Genomic DNA, 26,970 nt, shown 5'->3' on the forward strand with positions numbered 1-26,970 from the left:
AATTTTTAATATTATTAGATTTAAAAAATAAATTATTTATGTTTTTAGTGATAATAAATAAATAGAGAGAACAAAAATTAAAATGAAAATAAAAAATGATAGAAAAAAAGAAATGGTAGAGAAATTTGTATTTTTAACCAAGAAAGAGAATGTGTATATTTAATATTTAATTGTGATATTCGTGCTCCCACAGGAGTAAATTTATTTGGTATAGTATAAAATATATTTAAACTCAAGCAAATTTGAAATGAATGACTTAATTATAAATGAATAATGATCATATAAACTCAATTGAAGTACATGGCAATTCTTCATAACTGAAATTACAAAACTCCAGTTAATATTTCTTCCAAATCTGATCACCAAATGAGTTAACTTGGAAAACATAGGAACAAACCCATACATCTGCAACAGTAATGAAAAGGCATTAGACATATTGAATAAGCTATATCACAAAACCATAGTTCTAACATAAGCAACATAAACATTCATGAAACATTGTTACAAATAATCAACAATTGAATTCTTACCGTGTTAAGGGAATTAGCCCCTAAAGCTGAAAATTTGGTTTCTAGAGTAAGCTCAATTTCAGGAGTCAAAGGAAGTTTTTTCCTTACAATTTTGTTCACTTTCTGCATTGTCTCAGGTTGTGCTTGAAGCTTTAACAAAATTTAAAATTGTTATTGTTACTTGCAAGTTTTTTTGACATGAAAAATGTATTCAAAAGGGAATAAAACTTACTGCAGAAATGCGAAAACCGGATGTCGCACGCTCGCGAAAATGAACAGAGTCGCCACCAATATATTTATCCCATAAGGGAAAGGAATATCAGAAAACCTAACAAAAGAAGGAACAGGGTCTTGCGACCAGAGAATCTAGGTACGGGAGTCGGTTACGCAAGGGGAAGGTGCTAGCACCCCTCACGCCCATCGTACTCGATGGTATCCACCTATGTTTGTTTCTATCTAAAGGGTGTATACTATGTCTATGTCTAAATGCGAAATGAATGCAAAATGTAGGGAAAATAAAGAATTGTACTCGCACGGGCCCTACCCCGCTGCCTACGTATCCTTTTCAGGAATCAGAGTTACCGTAGCTCGGCTAAAGATTTTCTGTTTGTTTTTGTGTTTTTTAGTTGGGCGGAGTCAACGCTCGCGTTCTTGCACAAGGGGACAGCCTAGGATGCAATGGAACGGAGATAACGATGCCCTTAAGGAGAAGAAAGAGATTGGTTTGTGTCTTTTAGGGTAGATGAGTGATGAACAGTACCCAATACCGGGCCACTCACCACTTTCTCTACTTTGCTTTAGTCTGAACCATTGTTAGATGTTTTAAAGTGTTTTTGGTTGTGTATTTTTTAAGGGAATTTACTTCACGATTCGAATCACATAAAATGTATAATGATCGAGAAGCAGATTAGGGAATGAATCCCACTCACTTCTACTCCATTACGTAATGTTTGAGAAACAGATTAGAGAATGAATCTCACTCGTTTCTCTCCCATTAATTAATGTTTGAGAAACAGATTAGGGAATGAATCCCACTCGTTTCTCTCCCATTAAGTAGTGACCGAGAAACAGATTAGGGAATGAATCCCACTCGTTTCTATGCCACTAAGTGATTGAGAAATAGATTAGGGAATGAATCCCACTCATTTCTCTATCACTCGCTTAATGTGATTCGCATCTTCCTTTTATTAACGTTTTAAAGAGTTGAAAAGAAAAAAGAATGAACAAAGGGGAACTAACCTATTCTCTAATCTAAGTTGTCTAAAGAACCAAAAATTATGAAAGCTATACAATTTATTAACAACAGAAAAAAACTATACATGGAATAGGTAAGAGAAAATCAATATGCGGTAAATAAAATTGAGAACTATAACAAGCACACATACATCTATTAATTCTATACAAAAAAATCAAGACTAAGAATTAACTCCTAAGTCTTATTAGAGAAATATCTACAAGGAAGTATTAATCAAAGAAACTTCACACATATTGCGAAAAAAGATTTATTAAAAGGACTAAAACAATTAAGAAAAATCGACAAAAATCATGACAATTATTTACACATCCTATGATTTCTAAAATCATTTTGTGTATTTTTAATTTGAGTCAAAATGAATTATGAGTTAAAAAGCAAAGGAAAACAAAATTTACAAGAAAAAGAAGTTTGGACTGCCTGGGGGTGCATTAGTAGCCTTTTTAATGAACTAAGATCAGTCAAAACAGAAAATTGGGCCTGTTCCAGGGGGTGGAAAGAGCAAAGCGCTCCAGGCCCAATAGCAAGGGATGGTGGTGCGCTAGCATTAGTATGGTGCAGTTCCAGGAATGGTATAAGGCCCAAGCGCATGACCCAGTTAGCATTAGTCTCCTTCCCATTTTATTTCACTTGTTATTATCAGCATGCACTTACTTCTTTATTATTTCAATAAAACGTGACATAGAAAAAACAAAGGCTACAAAAATCAATTGGTCAGCTCCATTTTTAAGTTGCTAGAAGACAAAAGTTTAAACAACAGCCAATCACACAACACCCCGTTAGCATCCAATGATTGCAGTAAAACGAAATTAACCAAAAGCTGGGAGGAGAGGCCAATAGCAGTACGCCACCTAATACAAACAAAAAAAGGCCCTGCATGAATCCCCGCCGGAGCCGGAGATGCTCCGGTCATCTTCCTCGATGGAACTCTCGCCGGAAAATTCCAGAACGCACAGTAATGATAACGAACAACACTACTCGACTCGGTTTTCAACACTGAGCTCGAATCCACCATTGTTATTTTCTAATTCGGCCTCTAATGTTCAAACCGAAAGCAATCGACACACTCTAAGTCACCGGAACCTTGCTAAAACACAAACTAAATCCATACAAACGTTCGTATCTCCATTCTCGGTTCAAAGATGCTCAGAAATTTCAAATGAACGATACTTAATAACAAATCCAAGAATCATATCATGTAACGAGATCTAAAACGCATAACCAGCTCTATATGACCTAAGGTTATCATCTATGCATGCTGAGTGAGATTGTGAGGCTTACTTGTTTTGAGATATTGCAACGAAAGCAGAGAGAAGCTTCACAGATCGGAGCCTTTGGAGTTGTTGATGCTTACACTTGTTATGAACCTCTCACGTAGATCCTTGGCTGGGGAATGATATCATATCGGTTTGCAGAGCTGAATCTTGGAAGTAGTGAAGATCCACGAATCTTAGAAGCGACAGGATGATGATGATGAATCTAGAAATGGAGCTTCGATTCGGAAAACATGGCGATGGAGGTTCTTGAGATTGATTGGTGAGAATGATTCGGTGATGGCGAGAGTTATTGCGGTGGCAGAGGAGAGTTGTTATGGTGGTGAAGGTGGTGGTTGAAGGTGGTTATGGTGGTGATTGGTTGATGGTTGTTAGAGTTTGTTACAACTCGTAACAAACTTTTGGAACGTGTATGGAGAGGGAGAGAGAACCGAGGGAAGAAGAGAGTGTATAGAGGGAGAGAGCTTTTAGAGAGAATGAAGAAATGAGAGTGTGTTGTGTGAATTATGAAGAAGATTCAGCTTATATAGTGAGGTGTGTGTGTATGGTGTTGTGGTGGAGCTATTGTAGAGGATAGTCTCTCTTCAACACTTAGTGAACAAGCATGGTAATTGAATTAAGTTTTCCCTTCAATTTCACGTGCTCAGCAAGCTGCATGGCTTATTATGGCAAATTGGTGATTAGTTTCCATGTTACAACAATGAAGTCATGCTCACCCTCCATGCTAGCAGCAGTTCCCGAGGCTCACTTTGGGATCACCTAACTCCGGCTACAGCTCATCATTGGGCTCAAACTCATGCTCAAAACGTAGAGGAGACGGGACTGAGGAGATTATGTGTTGGAAAACTCTTGAGGTGTGGCTTGTATCTCACCCAAAATTGCATTGAAGTCATGAATCTCAACCTCTTAGCCCTGGCGCGCATGATTTGGTTCGGCTGGCTCATATCCTTGGCAGTAGTATGACTTGACAAGGATGCAACTTTAAGATTCCATAACATGCTCATTATATGCTCAATTGGCAAGATCCGTAGCTTAATAGAAAGTAGACATGGTAAGGAAACGTTTGGTACCTATCTTGGACCTTGAGGAAGCTTGTGGACCCGTTAAATCCTTATTCAAAATGGCCCACTAACTGTTTGTGGAAATGTCGCATGTGTGCCTCGAGTTTTGACCTGCCGGATGCTGACTCTTAGCTAGCGCGAGGATGTGACTTTGGAGATTTGTAACTAATCCAATATTTATTCAAATGGCTCAATTATTGATTTATTGTGTAGAGGACATGGAGTAGAGTAGGTGCATATCAAGTTTACACTTTATAGACCCTTGTGTGTCTCTATAATCAACCTCAAAGTTGGCACACCACGTGCTTGATTAAATGACCATGCTGCCCGGAAAACTTGCCCAGCTTTTGCCTCGTATACAGTGAGATTTTTGCCAACTTCTCCCTTCAATAACTCTCAATCCATGTGTCATATGAAAAAACTCTCAACTACAACATTGTAGAGGGCTATGGAATGAACATTTTTGGTGTTGACCTTGTTTTAAAATCCTGCCGTTTTCAACATGATAATTGAACCTGAAGTCAGCTGCTCAGCCAATTGGAAGTTCACTAAAAATTCTTTAAGTGTAGAACTTTCCTCTTTTGGCAAGTTCCCATTTCAACTAAATTTCCAAATTTGGCAGTTTTGATTATTTCTTGATTTTTCTCATTTCTTTGACTTTCTTTGACCGATTTTCCACCGAAAGTCAATATCTGAATAATTCTTTTAATTTTGACCCAAAAGTCAACTGTTCTGATTTTCTCTGATTATTGACGAAATTCCCGATTAAATTTTCTCCAGTCAAATCCAGTCAAATAAACACATCCACATAGTCAATATGAAAGCTTCCCACTCACAAAGTCCATTCCTGATCAAATGTTGACCAGAAAGTCAACTGGTTGACTTTGGTCAACGAAACCCTGATTTGGGAGACCAGATGATTTGTAAGCTTGTACCCTTCAATTAATGCATTGAATTGAGACTGAGAAAACCTTAACCCAGGGGGACTTCAATGAACATAGAACCACAAGATTACACCTCAGTCCTCTTGTTTTCTGATCAAAACTTCTTTGCAATAGAGCTCTTTCTTGTTAGTCTCTGATTGGTAACCATGATATGGATGCATGAGTTGAATGACCTATATGAAACATGAATGTAAACCAGATAATTAAGGGTAGGACAAATTTGGGGTATGACAGCTGCCCCTATTTAATCGTCTTTAACCTGAAGGTGAGATTGGCGCTAGCCTTTCGGACATTCGAGGTAGAAGAAGATTAAATATCAAGACCAGAAATTTGTCCTAAAAGGAGATGGTGCAAGTGTTATCTTTATTTTTGATATCTGCTGGGGAAAGAGAAATTTTGTTTTTTCTGATGGGAATATTTACAGTGAATAATTGGAAGAAGGGTGATAGCTTGTAACGTAGCCCGAGGTGCCAATACAAGGTTCCCAAAATAAATGTTTCACGAAACAATGACTGAAAGGAAATAGATCTCGTGCGATCCACGACTCAACATCGACTCGACAACAAAAGAGGAAAGAAAAGATCTCTTGCGACCTTCAGGACAAAAACAGAAAAGGATCTCGTGCGACCTAAGACTCGACATCGGGAGAAGACCTCGTACGATCTTCAAAACTGAAAGGAAAAGATCTCGTGCGATCTACGACTCAACATCGGGAGAAGACCTCGTACGATCCTCAGGACAGACTAGACCTCGTGCGATCTACGACTCAACATCGGGAGAAGACCTCGTACGATCTTCAAAACTGAAAGGAAAAGATCTCGTGCGACCTAGGACTCAACATCGAAAGAAGATCTCGTGCGATCCTTTACACTTTGGAAGGAATAGGATCTCATAGCGATCTATGACTCATCATTGGGAGAAGACCTCGTACGATCTTCAGGACTGAAAGGAAAAGATCTCGTGCGATCTGCGACTCAACATCGACTCGACAACAGGAGAAGTAAGGAAAAGATCTCGTGCGACCTTATGACCTATCATTGGGAGAAGACCTCGTGCGACCTTCGGAAACAGAAAGATATAGACCTCGTACGATCTACGACTCGACATCGTGAGAAGATCTCGTGCGACCTTCAAAACAGGGGGAAGAGTAGATCTCGTGTGACCTACAAGACCAAAGGAGACAGATCTCGTGCGACCTACGACTCAACATCAAGAGAAGATCTCGTACGACCTTCAGGACGAAAAGGGGATAGATCTCGTGTGACCTGCGACTCAACATCACCTCGACATCAGAAGGAGGAAAACAGAAAGACTTCGTGTCAGACATTTGTCAGGAATTGAGGACACCTCGTATCGGCACCACAGCTTAAGAGTGTTTGTAGTATGATAGCAGATATCAGGCAAAGTTTGTACAGGTAACAAATTTGAGAGGATGGGTCATTGTTCTGATTCAACATTGGCTCCTATTATCTGGCTTATGTTCCGTATGCATGTTTGAGTTTTTATGGTGTAATGATCCACTGTAATGGATATGCTACGCTTTCGAGGATGCAAGGCTATATGCAATGAATACTATATGCAGAGAGTGCCGAATAAAGGCCCTTGGTGGGACAGAAGCGTAGGATCATTGGGGTCCGTTGCTTGTGATCTTGAGCCATCATCGTGAATTGATATTAGAACCCTACAGTACCAAAGATTATTGGTAACCGCATTGAGGGTTGGAGCATAGCCCTGCTGGGGACGAAATGACCTTGCCCGACTTTCCTTACATCCTAAGCTGCTTGAGGAATCACGAGTTTTGAGAGACCACTCTTCGTCTGCCATATGGAAGAAGGATATGGACCTTTTCAGGTGCTTCATGCTTACCAGTACTGATGAATTATACTCTGGAACTTTCACGTGGGATGATGATGACCTTGGTGACACATCATGAGCCAAGATGATGGCTAGAACCTGCAATCTGCACAGAAAACAACGTTTGGATGCAAATGGTGCCCCTTAGAACATTTTTATGTTTATGTAACATCATGTTTCGTTTTGATTTTGTGATTATTGCCCATGTTTTCAATGCAATGTTTAATAACGAGTTAAATCACACCTCGCATGCGAAAAAAGGAAAGCAGGAAAGAACATTTCTTATCAAAAGATCTTTTTATTGATGGAATGCCTATGAATAGGCTTCTGTACAAGGAAGCAACTCCTAAATGAGGTAGTTGCGAAAGGAGAATAAAATGCAAAAAGCAAAATGGCAAAGAGAAATGCTCGAGTTTCCATTAAAACTGATATTGCTACAATTCCCATATCCTCGATCCTCTCAATGCTTTGCTTCAGAAGGGTAATGGTTGGATTGATCTGTCCGTTCTGCCAAGGGCGTATAGGGGTCTTTGTGAAAGATATTCAGACTGCAGCCTCTCGCTTTTGATCCCTAACTTTTGCCTGGATCGCCCTTTCGGGTTTTCAATCCAGCGGGATGCCCCTTTTTGCCTAAGTCGCCCTTTCGGGTTTTCAACTTAGCGGGTTATTCTTCTCTTTTTTTTTTTTTTTGCTTTATCCCTAATTTTTGCCCAAACCCTTTTGGTTTGTCGGGATGCCCTTATTTTTGCCTAGGTACGTCGACCTAGCGGGTTTTTTATGCGTAGTATTTTTTGACTGAGTCTGAATTGACTGGGAGTGGAACGTCTTCCCCATCCATCTTTGTCAAGATTAAAGCACCACCTGAAAATGCTTTCTTCACAATGTATGGTCCTTCATAGTTGGGAGTCCATTTGCCCCTTGGATCGGTATGAATTGGCAAGATCTTCCTTACGACTAGGTCACCTGTGTGGAATTCTCGAGGCCGAATCTTCTTGTCATACGCTTTCTTGATCCTCTTTTGGTACAACTGGCCATGGCAGATAGCGGATAAGCGTTTCTCCTCAATTAGATTGAGATGATCAAGCCTCGTTTGAACCCATTCTGTTTCATCGAGTTTGGCGTCCATCAAAACTCTCAACGAAGGAATTTCCACTTCGACAGGTAGTACGGCCTCCATACCGTAGACGAGAGAGAAGGGAGTTGCCCCAGTTGAAGTACGAACCGAAGTTCTATAGCCATGCAAAGCAAACGGTAACATTTCATGCCAGTCCTTATACGTTCTGACCATCTTCTGGACGATCTTCTTTATATTCTTGTTAGCAGCTTCGACTGCGCCATTCATCTTTGGCCGATAGGGTGATGAATTGTGGTGTTCAATCTTGAACTCTTCACACAACTCTGCCATCATCTTGTTATTAAGATTGGACCCATTATCAGTGATGATCTTATTTGGAACCCCATATCGGCATATGATCTCTTTCTTGATGAAGCGAGTAACGACTTGCTTGGTTACGTTCTTGTAAGAAGCAGCTTCAACCCATTTGGTGAAGTAGTCGATAGCAACAAGAATAAATCTGTGTCCATTTGAAGCTTGTGGTTCTATCCATCCAATCATGTCTATGCCCCACATAGCAAAAGGCCAAGGTGATGTCAGAACGTTCAGAGGAGTTGGAGGGACATGAATTTTGTCAGCATACACTTGACATTTGTGACATTTCTTCACATACACATAACAATCACTTTCAATCGTCATCCAATAATATCCTGCTCGCAAGATCTTTTTAGCCATGGAATGTCCACTGGAATGAGTTCCAAAAGATCCTTCATGAATTTCCCGCATGATCAATTCTGCTTCGTGTCTATCCACGCATCTGAGCAAAACTGAATCATAGTTTCTTTTGTACAGGACGTCTCCTGACAAGAAGAATTTGGATGCTAACCTTCGAAGTGTTCGCTTATCACCAATCGTAGCATCTTCGGGATACTCTTGCTTCTCAACATACCTCTTGATGTCGTAATACCATGGCTTTTCATCATACACATCTTCAGTAGTGAGACAATGAGCGGGGAACACATGTGCAGGTTCCTTGTAACGGAGGATCGTTATGTCTGGCATTTCTTTAGGGGAGCTAACTCTGAACATAGCCGCCAAAGTAGCCAAAGCATCTGCCAATTGATTTTCCTCTCGGGGAATGTGATTGAAAGTGATTTCCTCGAAAGCGGGCAACAACTCCAAGATATAGTCCTTATAAGGAACTAAATTGGGGTGTCGTGTTTCCCAATCACCTCTTACTTGATGTATGACCAATGCAGAATCCCCATAAACCTCAAGGATCTTGATCCTCATATCAATGGCTGCTTCGAGGCCCATTATGCAAGCTTCGTACTCTGCGACATTGTTTGTGCAATCAAAGCATATTCTAGCCGTGAAAGGGATGTGAGTTTGACGAGGAGAAGTCAAAACTGCCCCAATACCATGGCCCATAGCATTTGATGCACCATCGAACGTGAGAGTCCATCGCTCTCCTGGTTCGGGTCCTTCATTATCATCCAGTTTCATGATATCTTCATCAGGAAAGTCAAACTTCATTGACTGATACTCTTCTAATGGCTGATGAGCAAGATGATATGCAAGGACACTTCCTTTGATGGCCTTCTGTGTGACATACTGGATATCATATTCTGATAAAAGCATTTGCCACCAGGCTAGTCTCCCTGTAAGAGCCGGTTTTTCAAAGATGTACTTTATCGGGTCCATTTTGGAGATCAATAGAGTGGTGTGAGTCAACATATACTGTCTCAGTCGGCGAGCAGCCCATACCAAAGCACAGCAAGTTTTCTCGAGCAGTGAGTAGCGGGATTCACAATCGGTAAACTTTTTGCTTAGGTAATAAATGGCGCACTCTTTTCGACCGGACTCGTCATGTTGGCCCAGCACACACCCCATAGATCCTTCAAGCACGGTTAAGTACATAAGAAGCGGCCTTCCAGGAACCGGAGGCATGAGGATTGGTGGCTCTTGGAGATACTGTTTGATCCTTTCGAAGGCTTCTTGACAATGATCATCCCAACGGATATCTTGATTTTTGCGCAGCAACTTAAAGATGGGTTCACAAGTGTCAGTGAGATGGGAAATGAACCTGGCTATATAATTCAATCTCCCAAGGAACCCTCGAACTTCTTTTTCATTCTTTGGTGCTGGCATATTCTGTATTGCTCTTACTTTATCAGGGTCAACCTCAATCCCTCGTTGACTTACAATGAATCCAAGTAGCTTTCCTGATCGCACTCCAAAAGTGCACTTGTTTGGATTAAGCCTCAACTTGAATTTTCGCAAACGAGCAAACAATTTCTCAAGATATACCAAATGTTCCTCCTCAGTTTGGGATTTTGCAATCATATCATCGACGTACACCTCGATCTCTTTATGGATCATGTCATGAAAGAGAGTCACCATTGCTCGTTGATATGTTGCACCAGCATTCTTAAGACCAAAAGGCATCACCTTGTAACAATACGTACCCCACGGAGTAGTGAAAGTAGTCTTGGTCATATCTTCAGGAGCCATCTTTATTTGATTATAGCCAGAAAAACCATCCATGAAGGAGAACACCGAATACTGAGCAGTGTTGTCGACTAGCACATCAATATGAGGCAGAGGAAAATCATCCTTCGGACTTGCCCTATTCAAATCTCGGTAGTCAACACACATGCGTACCTTTCCGTCCTTCTTAGGAACAGGTACTATGTTTGCAATCCAAGGAGGATACTCACACACAGATAAGAAACCAGCCTTCAACTGTTTTTCAACTTCTTCCTTGATTTTCAAAGCCATATCAGGTCGAGTTCTTCGTGGTTTCTGCTTTACAGGCGGACATTCTGGTTTGAGCGGTAACCTGTGCATAACTATATCTGTGTCTAAACCAGGCATGTCTTCGTATGACCAGGCGAAGATGTCAACATACTCACGAAGCAGCTCAATCAACCTTCTCTTTACATCATTTTGCAAAGCGGCCCCTATCTTGACCTCTCTCTTTGCTTCTTCTGAACCGAGGTTGATGATTTCTATGGCTTCTTGATGCGGCTGAATAGATTTCTCCTCTTGTCTCAAAAGTCTTGCCAATTCTTCAGGGACTTCATAATCTTCCCCATTATCCTCATCAGCTTGGTCAATTGGATTCTCAAGGATATTAAGACGTGGAACTGTAACATTATCATTTTTGATGGAATTCGAGCCGGATCTGCACGATGGATGATTTATGCCTTAGAATGCCACACATAAAAAGGAAAAAAAGAAAAAGCTTTGCCATTTTTGAAAAAGTTTTTAAAGTAAAAAAACAAAAATGAAAGAAATGGAACAGTAATTGCATGCGAAGATATGAAAGGGGGGGATTGAATAAGTATGACTTTAAATCTTGGACGATAAAAATAAATTGCACAATTATTTTTATCCTGGTTCGCTGTTAACGAAGCTACTCCAGTCCACCCCCGCAGAGATGATTTACCTCAACTGAGGATTTAATCCACTAATCGCACGGATTACAATGGTTCTCCACTTAGTCCGCAACTAAGTCTTCTAGAGTCTTCTGATCACACACTGATCACTCCAGGAACAACTGCTTAGTTCACTCCTAAGACTTTCTCTAGAGTCTACTGATCAACCTGATCACTCTAGTTACAAACTGCTCAGCCAACTGCCAAGACTTCCTAGAGTATACTGATCAACACGATCACTCTAGTTCCTTACAACTTAATGTAATTCTAAGAGTATTACAAATGCTTCTTAAAAGCGATAATCACAACTGTGATATTTCTCTTACAGTTTAAGCTTAATCTCACTAAGATATTACAACAGCAATGTAGTGAGTTGATGAAGATTCTGAGCTTTTGATTGAACAGCGTTTCAGCAAGTTAATTTGAATTGTCTTTGTTCAGGATCGTTAACCTTGCTTCTCATCAGAACTTCATATTTATAGGCGTTGAGAAGATGACCGTTGAGTGCATTTAATGCTTTGCGTGTTCCGTACAGCATTGCATTTAATGTTATACGCTTTTGTCAACTACCTCGAGCCTTGTTCACGCTGTGTCTACTGACGTTGCCTTTAGTAGCTTTAACGTTCCTTTTGTCAGTCAGCGTAGTCTGCCACGTGTACTTCCTTCTGATCTGATGTTTGTGAATACGACGTTTGAATATCATCAGAGTCAAACAGCTTGGTGCATAGCATCTTCTGATCTTCTGATCTTGAAGTGCTTTTGTTGCGTGATACCATCTTCTGATCTTCAGTGCTTCTGATCTCTTGTTCTTCTGATGCTTCATAGACCCATGTTCTGATTCTGCTTCGACCATCTTCTGATGTCTTGCCAGACCATGTTCTGATGTTGCATGCTGAACCATTTGAGACACATCTTCTGAGCGCTGAATTATGCGTACTCTTTATATATTTCCTGAAAGGGAAATTGCATTGGATTAGAGTACCATATTATCTTTAAGCAAAATTCATATTATTGTTATCATCAAAACTAAGATAATTGATAAGAACAAATCTTGTTCTAACAATCTCCCCCTTTTTGATGATGACAAAAACATATATAAATGATATGAATTTGCGATCAGAAAGAGTAGACGGTAAAAGACAAATTACACAGGTATAGCATAAGCATATGAATATGTCTCCCCCTGAGATTAACAATCTCCCCCTGAAATAAATAATCTCCCCCTGAAATAAATACTCGAAGAACTTTAATAAAAGACTTCCCTGATTATTTCGGTAGAGACGATCATATAAGCTTCTGCCTTCAGAGAATTCATAGCTTCTGACTTCTGCTTCCATTGGACAGCTTCAGAACTTGAATTTCTTTAGATCCTTAGAACACTCACAGCTTCTGATTCCTGCTTCCATCGTGGACAGCTTCAGAACTTGAATTTCTTTGATCTTCAGAACATTCACAGCTTCTGACTTCTGCTTCCATTCAGGACAGCTTCAGAACTTGAGTTTTCTGGATCTTCTAGAACATTCACATCTTCTGATTTCTGCTTCCCTCGGATAGCTTCAGAACTTTGAATGTCTACCAACATCACTTCATGCTAGATTTGTATCAGAACATTGTTGAATGTACCAGAGCATCATCAGAGCATCTCTACATCCTGAAATGTTACAGAACAAAAACTAAACGACAAAAGTCAGCATGAACGAGTTAGAACATAAAATGTATGTTTGATCACATTATATATTTCAGAGCCATATAGGCTGAAATAATGTATCAGAGCAAATAATGTATCAGAGCCATAACATTATATGTATCAGAGCAAATAGAATTTTGTCAGAACAGGATAGACAATGATATTCAAATTCTATTATCAGTGCTTCTGATTCATTCTTCTTTCTTGCTTCTGATCTCTGAAGCTTGACAGCACTCAGCTTGCTTCAGTTTCCAAGAGCTTATTCCTTTTACAGAATAACACTTCTTATGGTTTTGCTTCTAGTGTTTGCTTCTGAAGATTCACTTCACTTCTTTGTACCTGCAAAACACTTAAACCATATAGAACTTGCAGTTCTTGTTAGTGAATGTGTGGGAGCCTTTACCCAGCAACTGATAGATTTAATCAAATCATTTATCATTTATCTTCTCCCCCTTTTTGTCATAACATCAAAAAGAATATTTCAAAAGATTCAGATGTATAAAACGACAAATAGAGACACTTGAATGTAAAAGCAAAGAAACTTTTTCATTGAATAATCAAAAGAGGATTACAAGAAGATATGCAACAAAGAAACAATAAAGCTACTAAGACCAAATCCTAGGACCCTAGCTAAGACAACGTCTGTGCCAGCATGCCATGAAGGAGTAAAACGCCTCATTGACTGCTTCTTGGGCTTTCAGGCGAGGGATCAGGGAGACTTGGTCCTGAAGCAGATCTTCCACCACCTTTACCAGAGACAACATCCTCAGCGGGTGAAGATGAAGAGATGTCGTCAGAAGAGATTAAGGGAGAGGAAAGATTAGAGGAAGCAGAGTCTTGAAGGTCGAAAGATGAGGAAGAAGATAGAGATGATGGAGGGCTTTCACCAGGAGGATGAAACACACGTCTAGAATAGTTTCCAGACAACATTGCTTCGAAAGGATTCACCTTGAGAGGATCATAGGTGATTTTGATCTTTTTGGGTTTGGAAGGTGATGTTTCAACAGCTTTTCGTTTATTGTTTTTATCACTTTCATTATTTCCTGGGCTTGATGAAGAGTTCATGATGGGTTTGCAAGAAAAAATGAACAGGTAGGGTTTGATATGGAAGAGAGGGAGAGAAACCGAAAACCATTTTGAAGAGTATTTAAAAGAAAATAAAATGAAGCGAATGATGACTAGCATTTAATGTTACGTGACGTGAGGAGAGATATAATAAAGACAAATGAGGTGACTAGCACAGTTACCTATGGTCGGCGTCCCTTCAACTGCACGCGCGCATATCCATGAATAGTAATTACAGGTTTACCATCCCGAGATAAAACGTAACAGCTGTTTTGCTTTAAAAGAGGTTCTGAATCAACTTAGACAATGAAACGTTAGTAATAACCGAATCATAATTTCTAAAAGAATTCAATCAGAACTTCTGATTAAAAAAAAATGTTCCACATTCATTTCAGAAGATACTCATACATGAGAACTTCTCATCTTCTCATTCTGGGCATAAATCCATACTGATGTTCTTCAGAATGAACTTAAACCTATCTTCAGCTAGGGGTTTTGTAAAGATATCAGCCCATTGATGGTCTGTATCAACAAAGTTTAAAGATATAACACCCTTCTGAACATAGTCCCTTATGAAATGATGTTTTATCTCAATATGTTTAGCTTTTGAATGAAGAATAGGATTCTTAGATAAACATATAGCAGAAGTATTATCACAGAATATAGGAATGTTACTCTCAAATATCTGATAATCTTCTAACTGACTCTTCATCCAGAGCATCTGTGTACTACAACCAGCAGCTGCGACATATTCTGCTTCTGTGGTTGATAGAGCAATGGTTGCTTGCTTCTTGCTGTACCAGGAGATTAAGTGACTTCCAAGAAATTGGCAACTTCCTGAAGTACTTTTTCTTTCAATTCTGTCTCCAGCATAATCAGCATCGCAGAATCCTACTAAGTTGTATTCTTTAGATTTTCTGTAAACTAAACCAACATTAGTAGTACCTTTCAGATACCTTAGAATTCTCTTAACAGCAGTTAAATGAGATTCTCTAGGATCTGATTGGAATCTAGCACACAAACAAACACTGAACAGAATGTCAGGTCTAGAAGCAGTCAGATATAGAAGAGATCCAATCATACCTCTGTATAACTTCTGATCTACCTTCTTACTTACCTCATCCTTACCTAGGATGCATGTTGGATGCATAGGAGTTTTGGCTTCTTTGCAGTCCAGAAGATTAAACTTCTTCAGAAGTTCCTTCACATACTTGGTTTGGTGAACATATGTTCCTTCTGATGTTTGATTTATTTGTATTCCAAGGAAATACTTGAGTTCTCCCATCATGCTCATTTCAAACTCAGCCTGCATAGACTTAGCAAACTCCTTTCCAAGTGTAGCATTAGATGTTCCAAAAATAATATCATCCACATATATTTGACAAATTAAAATATCCTTTTCAAAGGTTTTACAGAAGAGAGTAGTGTCCACTTTTCCTCTAGTGAAACCATTATCCAGAAGGAAAGAACTTAAGCGTTCATACCAAGCTCTGGGAGCTTGCTTCAATCCATATAATGATTTCTTTAGTTTAAACACATGATTCGGAGACATAGAGTCTTCAAAACCAGGAGGTTGATGGACATAAACTTCTTCATCTATATAACCATTTAAGAAGGCACTCTTAACATCCATCTGATAGAGAGTGATGTTATATTGAGTGGCAAAAGAAATTAATAGACGAATAGATTCTAACCTGGCCACTGGTGCAAAGGTTTCTGTATAATCAATTCCTTCTTGCTGACTATAACCCTGAGCCACCAGTCTGGCTTTGTTCCTTACCACTTCTCCTTTCTCACTGAGCTTGTTTCTGAAGACCCATTTTGTACCAATTATATTGAATCCATCTGGTCTAGGAACAAGATCCCAAACGTCATTCCTTGTAAACTGATTCAGTTCTTCTTGCATAGCAATTATCCAGTCTGGATCTTCTAGAGCATGATCAACAGAAGTTGGCTCGATCAAAGATACAAGACCTAATTGACAGTCTGCATTGTTCTTAAGGAATGCTCTTGTTCTGATTGGATCATCCTTCTTTCCAAGAATGACATCTTCTGAATGACCGGAGATGAGTCTGGATGATCTTCTGACAAATGGTTCTTCAGAAATGCTTAGATCCTCCAGAGAAGCTGATACTTGATCTTCCGATTCTTTGCTTCTGAGAGGTTCTGCTTCTGATGCGTTGCTTCTTGGCTCAACAACTTCTGATATGTCAATATCACAATCTGCAAAATTATCAAACTGCTTTGGTTTTTCAGAACCAAGCTTATCATCAAACCTGATATTGATTGATTCTTCTACAACCAATGTTTCAGTATTGTATACTCTGTAGCCTTTTGAGCGTTCAGAATATCCAAGAAGAAAACATTTTTGTGCTTTGGAATCAAACTTACCAAGATGATCTTTAGTGTTCAGAATAAAGCATACACATCCAAAAGGATGGAAATATGAAATGTTGGGCTTTCTATTCTTCCACAATTCATAGGGAGTCTTATTTAGAATAGGTCTGATAGAGATTCTATTCTGAATATAGCATGCAGTGTTTATTGCTTCTGCCCAGAAATGCTTAGCCATATTGGTTTCATTGATCATGGTTCTGGCCATTTCTTGAAGAGTCCTATTCTTTCGTTCTACAACCCCATTTTGCTGTGGAGTTCTAGGACAAGAGAAATCATGGGCAATACCATTTTCTTTGAAGAATTCTTCAAAGGATTTGTTCTCAAGTTCACCACCATGATCACTTCTGACCTTTATGATTTTACACTCTTTTTCAGATTGAATCTGAATGCAGAAATCAAAGAACACTGAATGAGTCTCATCCTTGTGTTTCAAGAATTTTACCCATGTCCAGCGGCTATAATCATCTACGATGACTAATCCATATTTCTTTCCTCTGGCAGATGCTGTTTTGACTGGTCCAAACAGATCAATGTGCAAGAGTTCTAATGGCCTTGAGGTAGAAACAACATTCTTAGACTTGAATGCAGGTTTGGAGAACTTGCCCTTCTGACATGCTTCACAAAGAGCATCTGATTGGAATTTCAGATTAGGGAGTCCTCTGACAAGATTCAGTTTGTTAATTTGAGAGATCTTTCTCAAACTAGCATGACCTAATCTCCTGTGCCAGACCCACTGCTCTTCAGAAACAGACATAAGACAAGTCACCTTCTGACTCATAAGATCTTGCAGATCTGTCTTATAAATGTTGTTCTTCCTCTTGCCTGTAAATAGGATTGAGCCATCCTTCTGATTTACAGCCTTGCAAGACTCTTGATTAAAGATTATATCATAACCATTGTCACTTAATTGACTGATAGATAAAAGGTTATGTGTTAATCCTTCTACAAGAAGTACATTAGAGATGGAAGGAGAGTTACCAGACTTTATAGTTCCAGAGCCAATTATCTTGCCCTTCTGATCTCCTCCGAACTTGACTTCTCCTCCAGGCTTAAGCACCAGGTCTTGGAACATAGACCTTCTTCCTGTCATGTGTCGCGAGCATCCAGAATCCAGGTACCATGACATGTTGTGCTTTGTCCTTCTTGCAGCCAAGGATATCTGCAATAGGAATAATCTTATCCTTAGGTACCCACATTTTCTTGGGTCCTTTCTTGTTAGATTTTCTCAAGTTCTGTTTGAACTTGGATTTAACATTGTAAGCAATAGGAGGAACAGCATGATAATTCTTAATGTGAGTTTCATGATATTTCCTAGGTTGTGTCACATGCTTCTTAGTGTGTGTAATGTGAAAACTTTGTGCATGTGAAGTGTGCCTAATATCATGAGAGTGGCCATACTTGAACTGATCATACAATGGCTTGTATGTGAGTTTCATTTCCCCAACGGGTTCAAGTTTGTATGGGGTTTCACCCTCATAACCAATGCCAACTCTTTTGTTTCCAGATACGGCATATATCATAGAAGCTAGCTGACTTCTGCCAATACTTCTAGATAAGAACTTCCTGAAACTTAAATCATATTCTTTCAGAATATGGTTTAGACTGGGAGTGGATTTTTCTGAATCAGAAGGAGATCCAACATTATTGGATAGTTTTAAAAGTTTTTCTTTTAATTCAGAATTCTCCAATTCAAGCCTCTTTGTTTCAAATTCAAATAGCTTTTTCAGCTTTTTGTATTTAATACAAATCTGAGACTTGGATTCCAGAAGTTCAGTTAATCCGGAAACTAACTCATCTCTAGTAAGTTCAGAAAATACCTCTTCAGAATCTGATTCTGATGTAGATTCTGATCCGTCATCTTCTGTCGCCATCAGCGCACAGTTGGCCTGCTCATCTTCTGAATCATCTTCTGACTCATCCCAGGTTGCCATAAGACCTTTCTTCTTATGAAACTTTTTCTTGGGACTTTCCTTCTGAAGATTTGGACATTCATTCTTGTAGTGTCCTGGTTCATTGCATTCATAGCACATGACCTTCTTCTTGTCAGATCTTCTTTCATCAGAAGATTCTCCATGTTCAAATCTCTTTGAACTTCTGAAGCCTCTGAACTTCCTTTGCTTGGTCTTCCAGAGTTGATTTAGCCTTCTGGAAATCATGGACAGTTCATCTTCTTCTTCAGATTCTGATTCTTCAGGATCTTCTTCTCTAGCCTGAAAAGCGTTAGTGCATTTCTTGATATTGGATTTTAATGCAATAGACTTACCTTTCTTTTGAGGCTCATTTGCGTCCAGCTCAATCTCATGGCTTCTCAAGGCACTGATAAGCTCTTCCAGAGAAACTTCATTCAGATTCTTCGCAATCTTGAATGCAGTCACCATCGGACCCCATCTTCTGGGTAAGCTTCTGATGATCTTCTTTACGTGATCAGCCTTGGTGTATCCCTTGTCAAGAACTCTCAATCCAGCAGTAAGAGTTTGAAATCTTGAAAACATCTTTTCAATGTCTTCATCATCCTCCATCTTGAAGGCTTCATACTTCTGGATTAAGGCAAGAGCTTTTGTCTCCTTGACTTGAGCATTTCCCTCATGAGTCATTTTCAAGGACTCATATATGTCATAGGCTGTTTCCCTGTTAGATATCTTCTCATACTCAGCATGAGAAATAGCATTCAGCAAAACAGTTCTGCATTTATGATGATTCCTGAAAAGCTTCTTTTGATCATCATTCATTTCTTGCCTTGACAGCTTTGCGCCACTGGCATTTACTGGATGTTTGTAACCATCCATCAGAAGATCCCATAGATCACCATCTAGACCCAGAAAGTAACTTTCCAGTTTATCTTTCCAGTATTCAAAGTTTTCACCATCAAATACCGGCGGTCTAGTATAACCATTGTTACCGTTGTATTGCTCAGCAGAGCCAGATGTAGATGTAGTCTTTTCACTTTCATCAACCATCTTTTAACTGAAGCGTTTTTCTCTTCCTGAATCTTTTCTAAACACGGTTAAGTGCTTGCACCTTAGAACCGGCGCTCTGATGCCAATTGAAGGATAGAAAAACACTTAGAAAGGGGGGGATTGAATAAGTGTGACTTTAAATCTTGGACGATAAAAATAAATTGCACAATTATTTTTATCCTGGTTCGCTGTTAACGAAGCTACTCCAGTCCACCCCCGCAGAGATGATTTACCTCAACTGAGGATTTAATCCACTAATCGCACGGATTACAATGGTTCTCCACTTAGTCCGCAACTAAGTCTTCCAGAGTCTTCTGATCACACACTGATCACTCCAGGAACAACTGCTTAGTTCACTCCTAAGACTTTCTCTAGAGTCTACTGATCAACCTGATCACTCTAGTTACAAACTGCTCAGCCAACTGCCAAGACTTCCTAGAGTATACTGATCAACACGATCACTCTAGTTCCTTACAACTTAATGTAATTCTAAGAGTATTACAAATGCTTCTTAAAAGCGATAATCACAACTGTGATATTTCTCTTACAGTTTAAGCTTAATCTCACTAAGATATTACAACAGCAATGTAGTGAGTTGATGAAGATTCTGAGCTTTTGATTGAACAGCGTTTCAGCAAGTTAATTTGAATTGTCTTTGTTCAGGATCGTTAACCTTGCTTCTCATCAGAACTTCATATTTATAGGCGTTGAGAAGATGACCGTTGAGTGCATTTAATGCTTTGCGTGTTCCGTACAGCATTGCATTTAATGTTATACGCTTTTGTCAACTACCTCGAGCCTTGTTCACGCTGTGTCTACTGACGTTGCCTTTAGTAGCTTTAACGTTCCTTTTGTCAGTCAGCGTAGTCTGCCACGTGTACTTCCTTCTGATCTGATGTTTGTGAATATGACGTTTGAATATCATCAGAGTCAAACAGCTTGGTGCATAGCATCTTCTGATCTTCTGATCTTGAAGTGCTTCTGTTGCGTGATACCATCTTCTGATCTTCAGTGCTTCTGATCTCTTGTTCTTCTGATGCTTCATAGACCCATGTTCTGATTCTGCTTCGACCATCTTCTGATGTCTTGCCAGACCATGTTCTGATGTTGCATGCTGAACCATTTGAGACACATCTTCTGAGCGCTGAATTATGCGTACTCTTTATATATTTCCTGAAAGGGAAATTGCATTGGATTAGAGTACCATATTATCTTTAAGCAAAATTCATATTATTGTTATCATCAAAACTAAGATAATTGATAAGAACAAATCTTGTTCTAACAGTTTCTGCTTTACAGGCGGACATTCTGGTTTGAGCGGTAACCTGTGCATAACTATATCTGTGTCTAAACCAGGCATGTCTTCGTATGACCAGGCGAAGATGTCAACATACTCACGAAGCAGCTCAATCAACCTTCTCTTTACATCATTTTGCAAAGCGGCCCCTATCTTGACCTCTCTCTTTGCTTCTTCTGAACCGAGGTTGATGATTTCTATGGCTTCTTGATGCGGCTGAATAGATTTCTCCTCTTGTCTCAAAATTCTTGCCAATTCTTCAGGGACTTCATAATCTTCCCCATTATCCTCATCAGCTTGGTCAATTGGATTCTCAAGGATATTAAGACGTGGAACTGTAACATTATCATTTTTTATGGAATTCGAGCCGGATCTGCACGATGGATGATTTATGCCTTAGAATGCCACACATAAAAAGGAAAAAAAGAAAAAGCTTTGCCATTTTTGAAAAAGTTTTTAAAGTAAAAAAACAAAAATGAAAGAAATGGAACAGTAATTGCATGCGAAGATATGATTTTCATTCAATATTAAACAAATTGAAACACATGGGGGGCCCTTCTTTATACAAGAGGTCAAAAATGCTTAGGGCGAAGCATATGACTTATTGAAACAAGAAAATTACATCTCCATAAAAGTGACTTTGGGGATGTCCAAGATAGTCTAATTGTTGAGTTCCTGTCCAGGCGCAGCATTGCAAATGAATCTGGAGAGATCTTCTTCATCATCATCATCCACGGCGAGAACCTGACTTCCAGAACTGGTGCTTGCACTGACGAACACTTGAGAAATGGGGGGAATCACCTTCTTTCCAGGAGTTATGCTGAGCTGAGTAGAGGAAGATGGCTGATACCCAAGGCCATACTTGTCTCGCTTCTCATGAACATCAATCAGCTTGCCCCAGGCACTATGGGGAGTACCGGCTTCTAAGAAAGCCTTAGCATCATTTAAAGACGAGAGGGGCGCTCCGAGTTCCTTCTTATTCTCGACCACAGGGAGCTTGTCAACTGACACAATCTCTAAGGCTTGAAAAGGTGTCTCTTGTATCTCTCCCTCCACTTCAACATAACGGTACGATGCCAGATTATTGACTATTAAATCCTCTTCACCAATGATCACAACAATCTTGTCATTCACAACAAATTTCAAACACTGGTGGAGAGTGGATGTCACAGCTCCAGCAGCATGAATCCAAGGACGACCCAAGAGGCAAGTGTATGAAGGGTTTATATCCATAACGTAGAAGGCAATGTAGAACATGTGAGGACCAATCAAGACAGGCAGATCAATTTCTCCTTCTACGGACCTTCTAGAACCATCAAATGCTCTAACACTCATAGTGCATGGTCTCATCATAATCCCATCCATACTCAGCTTAAACAAAGTGGCCTTGGGCATCACATTAAGAGAAGAACCTGTATCAATCAGAACTCGAGACAACACAGCATCCAGACACTTGACGGAGATATGCAATGCTTTGTTGTGTGCTCTACCCTCAGGTGGAAGTTCATCATCAGAAAAACCCAAACAATTACCAGCAGCAATGTTGGTCACAACCCCTTCAAACTGAGGCACGGTAATGTCTTGAGTCACGTGAGCGGAAGCCAGAACTTTCATCAGAGCATCACGATGAGCTTCAGAATGTACCAAGAGGGACAAGATGGAGATCTTGGCTTGGGTCTGATCAAGTTGGTCAATCACTTTGTAATCACTTTTCTTAATGATTTTCAAGAGTTGTTCGACATCTTGGGCATTACGTGTTGCAGGAGGATCAACAGCAACTTGCTTTCCTTTTGCTTGTGTACTAGCCTCTTTGTTGGTCTCTTTAGGAGGCGGAGGAGGGGCAGCAAAGATCCGACCACTACGGGTAATGCCACTAGTGCCAGTAATATTTGTGATGCTCGAAGTACCCACTGGAGGACAGTCAAACTTCTTCCCTCGAATATACACGGCATTATAACTCCAAGGAACAGCCTTAGAATCATTCACAGGAGAGGGAACAAGAGACGAGGTTGGAGGAGTTGAAGGAACATTTGGAACCTGAATAATCAACGGAGTCCTCGGAGCCTGAATGACCAAAGGAGTACTCGGAGCATGAATGACCAAAGAAGTGTCCTGAGTCTTTGATATCTCAGCAGGGTAGTAAGGGATCTCTAAAGTAGCCACATCTCCGACAGGAACGACCCTTTCCACTCTAAGAACACCTTCATCCATTAATTCCTGGATTTCTTCTCTCAACCTAGTGCACTCCTCAGGATTAGAAGAACATTGCAAACAGTAGTCATGTAATTCACACAAAACCTTTTGTTGCATAAGATACTCTCTGACAACTGCTAGCGGCATCCTAACCTCATTAACATCATTTACCAGGGTCTGATCATCACATAACTCAATAGCATTGGTCGTACCAGCATGAGGAGGCATAGGATTATTCTGCACGTTAGGACCAGCAGGAGCGAACGAGATAAGCTTGTCGTCAAGGAGATCCTGAACCTTCAATTTGAATGCTCTACACTTTTCAATAGTATGGCCTGGAGCCCCTGAATGAAATTCACATCGAGCATTAACATCATAACCAGGAGGGAGAGGACTAGGCGGAGGCCCAAGTTCACGGAGTTGCACCAATTGGCCAGCAAGCAACTGAGGGAGGAGTTGGGCATATGACATCGGAACCGGATCAATACGCCTATCTTGGAATCTTGTTCTTTGTGGGCCCCTTTGACCTTGAGGCCTAGGGTTCTGTTGACGATTCTGAGGAGCAGCAGCTTGTTGTTGTGGTACGAAAGGCTGTTGGGGTGCCATCCATGGTTGTGGAAGAGCAGCAGCATATGCCTGAGGGACATATGGGCTAGGAACAGCATAAGGCATCGGATAATAAGGAGGTGGAACAGCAGAATATGCAGGAGCTCGGCCTTGGTCAACAGAAGCGGTGCTAGTCTCACCTTCCTTCTTCTTCACAAACCCAGAATACGGCTTCTTACCATTACCACTTGAGTTGCTAGGATTAGTAACACCTTGAATGGTACCAGCTTTGACACAGTTCTCAACCCTCTCACCAATGATGACCACATCCGAAAAAGAAGGAGAAGTATTACTAACCATGTGCTGAAGATACGGCCCTTTCAGAGTCCCCATAAACAGATCAATCAACTCTCGGTCCAATAAAGGAGGTTGGACTCGAGCAGCAAGTTCACGCCACCTCTGGGCGTATTCCTTAAAAGACTCTTCGGATTTCTGTGACATATTTTGCAGCTGTGCACGGCTAGGAGCCATAGCAGTATTGTAGTGATATTGTTTCAAGAAGGCATCAACGAGTTCTCCCCAAGTACTGACATTGGACCTCTCGAGTTTCATATACCACTCCAATGGGGCTCCAGTGAGACTATCCTGGAAGAAATGCATAAGCAGAGGTTCGTTCTCAGCGTGAGCGGCCATCTTACGGCAATAGGAACGAATGTGAGTCTCTGGGCAGGTAACTCCCTTGTACTTATCAAAATCTGGCACCTTGAACTTCGGGGGAATAACAATCCCAGGTACCAAGCACATAGCAGCAGTGTTAAAACTCGAAGTTTTAGCAACCTCAACGGCCTTAAGGCATTCTTCAAGAGCTTGGTACATCTTAGCGGTCTCAGTCAACTCAGCAGTAAGATCATGTTCAAGGTCAATAACCTCATGGTGGTCGTCCACTACCTTCAGTGTCTCATTAATAGGAGTCTCTTTAGTTTTCACCCCTCCGTCAGCAGAATTGGTAGGAGTATCTTTGACCAAACTAGCGACACTCTTTCTGAGTTCATCCTGTCCTTGAACAACGGCATGGAGGGTCTCCATAAGTTGGGCCATTCTTTCCCCCATAACATTCATATCCCTACGGAGGGCAGCCTGATTCTGTTCAAATTGTTCCATGATTCTCTCGTTGCTCCGGGTACGGTAAGGATGTAAGAAAGTCAGCTTCGTCGTCAGAAAAGAGATCTGTTGCTGAAAGGGACCCCAATTAGTTTCTTGTACAATAACCTGAAAAATGCAATGTGATAATGTGAATGTATGAGTGCATGTGTGCGTATGACGTGATGTGCCATTTTCAGAGTATCCAAGATTTAATATTGATCCAGAATAGCTAACAATGTGACAAAGGATAAGTATCAAGAGAAACTAGTTCTTTTTTATTCATAACAGAAATTTAAACTTGGGCAAGCCATACATCAACAGGATAGTTCAACAAGGGAAATAAAAGACCCCATCCAACAAGTCTGGTGGTGGTCGAAACATACAGACTCAAACATCAATCCATCTGAATATAAAACAGAGGTCCTCCTTGTCTGAAGTGCTCGTCGCTCCACTTCTTAGTTTCATCAAACAGTTTCTTGGTTGCTTCTCGATCTCTTCCTTTAAGAAGGCTTTGAATCACCTCATCTTTGCGAAACAAATGCCCATCTAGCTTCTTGCAGCACTCCCTGAGTTCGTCACATCCTTTGCATTCTGGGAGATAATCCTTCTCAGACACGTCCTCCATACCCATCATTCGATCTCTGAGCTTGGCGTTTTCTTCTGTTAGTCGGGCGGTGCGGAGGTGACTTCCTTTCAGCTGAGTCTCAACCGCTATCCTTTGGGTGGTCTCTTCTTCCAGTTTCTTTTTCAGACTCCTCACTTCAGCTCTGGCCTCCCTTTCTATCTTGAGTTTATAAGCCTTCAAGTCTTCTCTGTACTCTTGTTTGAGTCTCTCTTCTGCCTCTTTTACGGCCCTTTTTATGATTTCCTGGTGATCTTCAACAACAACAGTAGTATCCCTTTCACCCTTTTCCGTTCTAGCCCTCTTTTGAACTCTCAAAGATCCTTCTTTCAGCACCTTGGCTTCATGTGTCAACTCAACCCCTATTTGGTCCACAAGATGATGTTTTGGTCGCGCATCTGACTTCTTTTCGTGCAATTGGGTGCTTTCCATATTTACTGGGATGCAATTCTCAGCAGGCATAATGGCAATTGGAACCTTAGGTGGTTGCTTGTACAATGGATTAACCTTCGGGAAAGGCAACAGACGATCTTTAACTCTATCCTCAACCCAATCCGTGTAGGCTTGTTTGGCAACGGCATTCTTTTCACCTAGAGAAGTCTGATCATCTGTATGGATGCTATTCCAGGCACTCCTCACCTTTTCTAGACCCTTTGGATCGGTTCCTTTCTCAAAGCAAACGGATTTGAATATCTCTTTGTCCAAGGGCTTGTTTTCAAGTGCAAAACCCAACTGACGCAGCGCTAGCTTAGGATTGTAATTGATAACACATTTCGTTCCTATGAGGGGAACATTGTCAAAAGTACCACAACTAGTTATAACTTCCTCAACGTCCATTCCGGTAGGACACCAGACAATGTCGTTTCCAGTAAGCCCCATGATCCTTTGAGGCCATTTTTGTGAGTCTTTTGTTGTAACAAACGGCCCGCTTTTAGGTAAATGTGAAGTGAACCACTCATATAGCAACGGTAAACAACTCCCAACTGATCCTTTCTTCCCATACCTGGAGTGGATGGTATAATAAGTATCTGCTAAAAGAGTGGGCACAGGATTTTGATCCATGAAGAGACAAACAGCAGTTAGATCGACGAAATTTGGAATATTCGGGAACAACACCAAACCATAGATCATAACGGCTAGGAGAGCGTTGAATTCTTTCCATTTCTTCTCAACAGCAAGGGTGTCGGCCTTCTTTATCAGAAATTTCACATGGAATCCGTGGGTTCCACCATTAGGCTTCCAGTTATCTGTAACATCTTTCATGCTCAAATAAAGAGCACCAGCAATTGGGTCCATTTTCGGTTTCTCAGGTACACAGACAAAAGGGATCCTATGTTGAACCTTAATCTTGAGGATGTCAGCATATTCTTCAAGGGTTGGTGCCAGTTGGTAATCAAGAAAGGTGAAACATCGTAACTCAGAATCGTAGAACTGAAGAAGTGTGTATAGAGCCCATCCATCAACCCGAGAAGTTAACATGTGTAAGATATGGCCATATGTCTTCCTGAACTCATCCAAGTTATGCCCAGTAACTAAAGTGCTCAACTGAATCAGATGTGTCATATCCTCACGAAAGAAACTGCAGGTGAATGTACGCTTGGTAGCCTCTTTTGTAGCGGTCACGTTGTTAGCCATCCTGGATGAAAGGTAATAACCTCAGATACCCTGAAAAAAT

At 40.4% G+C, this 26,970-nt stretch overlaps 1 protein-coding gene across 1 annotated transcript; it reads right to left on the reverse strand.

Annotated features, from left to right (window-relative positions):
* Positions 1-427: 427 nt before the first annotated feature.
* On the reverse strand, positions 428-26,930 carry LOC131622616 (uncharacterized). Its single transcript, XM_058893661.1, has 5 exons — positions 26,637-26,930; positions 26,118-26,531; positions 25,290-26,027; positions 531-659; positions 428-445 (listed from the first exon to the last, which is right to left on the reverse strand). The coding sequence occupies exons 1-5, from the start codon at positions 26,928-26,930 to the stop codon at positions 428-430; spliced, it is 1,593 nt and encodes a 530-aa protein (XP_058749644.1).
* Between the last annotated feature and the right edge of the window lie 40 nt (positions 26,931-26,970).

Source organism: Vicia villosa, unplaced genomic scaffold (genome assembly GCF_029867415.1).
Source record: "Vicia villosa cultivar HV-30 ecotype Madison, WI unplaced genomic scaffold, Vvil1.0 ctg.000032F_1_1_3, whole genome shotgun sequence".
NCBI classification, from domain to species: Eukaryota; Viridiplantae; Streptophyta; class Magnoliopsida; order Fabales; family Fabaceae; genus Vicia; species Vicia villosa.